Consider the following 3,657-nt stretch of genomic DNA (forward strand, 5'->3'; position numbering starts at 1 on the left):
CTACCCCACGCCGGAAACGGCCCAAAATTTGCCTAGTTTCTCGTCCGAACGAGAGCTATCTCCTGATACCAGCATCGACCTGGTAGGAGATGGCGCCGACCCAGTCGCTGCCCCCGGCCCCTGCGGGCGCAGCCGACGCGTCTGGCGACACGGCGAGACCCCTTCAAAAACGCGTCCTAGACCTCAACCGCGAGGCGGCGAGCTTGCTGGAACAGCACAGCCCGGGCACCTCGAAGCGTATGATCGAGTTCATCTAGAAGACCTGGGCGGTGACCGAGGCGCTCTCCCACTACCCCGTGGGGGACGCCTAGAAGGTCCAGATGGACGAGATCCAGCGGGCGATCAATGACATCCGAACGGACACCAACGAGCTCACGGCCAGGACGGAGAACCCCCTGCGGACGTTCGCCAGAGCCGTGCGGGGGGCCCTTCGCCCTGCCACTATCAGTCGAACCACAACTCCGCGAGCAGCGCCCCGGCATGTCCGGCCGATCTCAACCGCGACCGCGCCCTCACCGTGAAGGTAAGTAATCCCGCCATGGCCCGGAACCTGCGCCAGCTCACGAACGAGGACCTAGTCAAGCGCGCTGAGGAACACCGCTGGCTAGCGGCTATCACGGCCGTCCGACCGACCCTGGCCTCTATCCAGTTCATCGCGGCGAAAATTCTATGGTCAGGTGACCTGCGGCTCTTCCTCCGCAACGCCAAGAAAGCGGAGATCGCGCGGACACACCGGGACGCCTGGATTAAGGGATTCGGCACCGCCGCACGGGTCGCCCTCGCCTCGTGGGGGGTGGTCGCCACCGACATGCCCAGCCAGGCCCTGGGCCCATTAACCGAGGAAGCGGACCGCAAGCGGATCGCGCAAGAACTCGTGGCCAATAACTGTCACACGTGAGGTGAGTCCTGCGAGATCACGTACGTGGGCTGGCTCGTTCGCCCCTTTCCGGGCAAGAAACGGTCCTCGATCGTCATTGAATTTACCACACCGTACCACGCGAACCGCGCCATCAAGGCCGGGACCATCTAAGACTTCCAGGTCTCGGAAACCGCCCTGTACGACCGGGCGTCTCGCATTGTACACTGCAACAACTACCACCGATACGGCCACATAGAAAACATCTGTCCGAACGAAACCGTCTATGGCGCGTGCGCCGGCAAGCACTCGACTACTGCTTGCCGCGACCGTGACACCCCCAGGCTTGTGCCGAAATGCACCAACTGCGGTGGCGATCACATAGCCTGGCACAAAAAGTGAGGCATATATCCAGGAGCGAGAGAAGGCTCGGGGGCGCGCGCTGCACCGGCCGCGCTTCCACCATACACCTGCCTACCTGCAGGACCCGGACGTGGGTAGCGCCACGGGGTCAGCCGCACACCACATAGGCCCCAGCAGCGGGGAGCCAACGGAGACAGAGAGTGAGGACGCTGGGGGATCGTCCAAGGGTGCCAGAAACGCGTCGGACGACTCCGCTATAGAGGGACTGAGGTTCACCGGGAACACCCCTCCGCAGGGCGAACTATCTATTAACACCCTATCGACCTTGACCAGTATACCGACTATACCTCCCACTTTATCAACCACCGGCGTCAGCCAAGATGCGCCATCCTCCGGCACCAAGGGGACTAGACGCAGCGCTAGACTTGTCCAGTAAATTAAGCGTGCCCAGGCACGCAACCCGGAATATATTTTCACCGGGACTCCAACTTAGACCCCCCAATCCAGATCGCTGAGCCCCAGGAAACGCCGCCGTGCAAGGGACTCCTCCGGCCCCGACACCGTCGCTGTAACCCGCGGCCGCACTCGATCTGACGCTACATGGAACACTGCCTTATCCCCTGATCATGTATAAACAGCAGACCCGCAAGCCATATATTTTGGCTCCGTGGGAGACGCCTGTCGTGGTTGTGATTAATAGCTACGAAGCCGTACTACAATACTTTAGGTAGTACTAGGATAGGCGAGAGAGGATTGTAGTCTACATAGATAGGAGCGGCCTGAATGGCCGAATTGGAGCCAGTACCGTCTGCCTCTCGTAGAGCTGGATGCGGAACGGTACGCTGGGGATGGAAGCAGAATCTATGGTCTACGTAGGGGAGCTGATTAGAATCCAGATGGCCCTACACACGCTGCGGAAAGAGAACAGACCAGCCGCGGTCTTTGTAGACAGCCAAGCCGCGATCCAGGTAGTCCAAAACCCGCGGAGACCGTCCGGCCAATATATAGTAGACCAGATCTACTATATCGTACGGCGATATAAGATGCAAGACCGGGTCCAGATCCACTGGATTCCGACACACGTCGGAGTGCCAGGGAATGAGGCAGCCGACGAAGCCGCACGAGAAGGCACGCAGCGAACTGGTGAAGCTGTCTGCCTAGCTGCGGCAGCTAAACGACAGATACGACACCGTATCAAAGACAGATGGATATGGGGGTGGATAACGGAGAGGTCAGGCCGCATAACTTACAGATTAGTAGAGACTCCAGACAAGAAGATACTGGATCTCTACAAGAATCTATCAAAACCGTACGCAGCAATCATTATTCAGATACGTACCCAGAGACATGGATTGCGGCACTTTCTATATAAAATCAACGCGGTAGACTCGGACCAGTGCCACTATGCGCTGGGATCCCAGACGTCGAGGCATACTCTGCTACAATGCCCATTATACGCTGAACTCAGGCGTATAATGCTCAGCAAATTGGACCCGGATGTCCGAGGAAGGATGGATTACAACGGGATCATGTCCCATCCGTAGGCGATTTGCTACGTCGCTGAATTCATGCACCAGACAGGATTGCTTAGCCAATTTCGAGCGGTTGAACAAACCGGTCAGCTAATCTTAGGCAGATAAGCAAGCTGGTCACTACTAAAGACGGACAGATGTGGAGGACGGTGAGTATACAGTCACCCCAGGAAGGACCGGTCAGTCCTTCTATATACACGCCAGCATTCACATACTAGGAGTACTAGGAGGGACCAGGAACAATGGATGGGGAGGTAGAAAAAGACAGCTGCCAGGGGGGTGGCGGGCAGTTTTAGTTGTGTTCAAAAGTTTTTCGATTTTAGACTATCTTCTGTGGGATATATGGCGTTTACGGTTAGATTCTAGGCTCCCGCGCACCTGCATAGCTAGACGTTCAGTAGTTAGGCTCTACCAGGTTAATAGAATCTTAATTGATTGATTGATTGATTGTCCATCACATGATTTATAAAACACATAAATTATAATCTAGCTCTCTAAGACTCGGCTAAAGTTTCGGGGTGACCGGAATCGTTAGAGAGATATTATATAAGAAAAATATGTGTTTCCAATAGCATGACGAGTACAAAGACCCCACCAACCTGGCCCAAGGATTCTGATAAACTGTTCCACGTTTAAGGGTTCCTCGGTATGTCCTTCGTTTCTCTTGGCGAGGTCCCATGTTTCCCTGGGAGGACACAATGATTTATAGGGTTCCACCACGAGGACAACACTGGCCCTTCAGCGGAGAGATAACCCCTGAATGCGAACATCGGACCTATGTATAAATAGAGAGTTCGGCCATGTTCTCTCGTGTTCACCCAGCAATCTCAGAAAGCGATCTAACACGTCTCTCGTTCCGAAAATGAAAAACACTGCCGATCAATCGCCCAAGGGCGACAAAGAAGC

At 55.6% G+C, this 3,657-nt stretch overlaps 1 protein-coding gene across 1 annotated transcript; it reads left to right on the forward strand.

Moving 5' to 3' along the window:
- Positions 1–89: 89 nt before the first annotated feature.
- ANOM_009837 (uncharacterized protein) lies at positions 90–1,655 on the forward strand (the record flags this gene model as incomplete). Its single annotated transcript, XM_015555093.1, has 4 exons — positions 90–237; positions 372–874; positions 1,040–1,204; positions 1,242–1,655. 4 exons carry the CDS (start codon positions 90–92, stop codon positions 1,653–1,655), a joined length of 1,230 nt encoding a protein of 409 aa, XP_015405753.1.
- Positions 1,656–3,657: the final 2,002 nt, after the last annotated feature.

Source organism: Aspergillus nomiae (genome assembly GCF_001204775.2).
Source record: "Aspergillus nomiae NRRL 13137 chromosome Unknown contig00186, whole genome shotgun sequence".
Taxonomy (NCBI): domain Eukaryota; kingdom Fungi; phylum Ascomycota; class Eurotiomycetes; order Eurotiales; family Aspergillaceae; genus Aspergillus; species Aspergillus nomiae.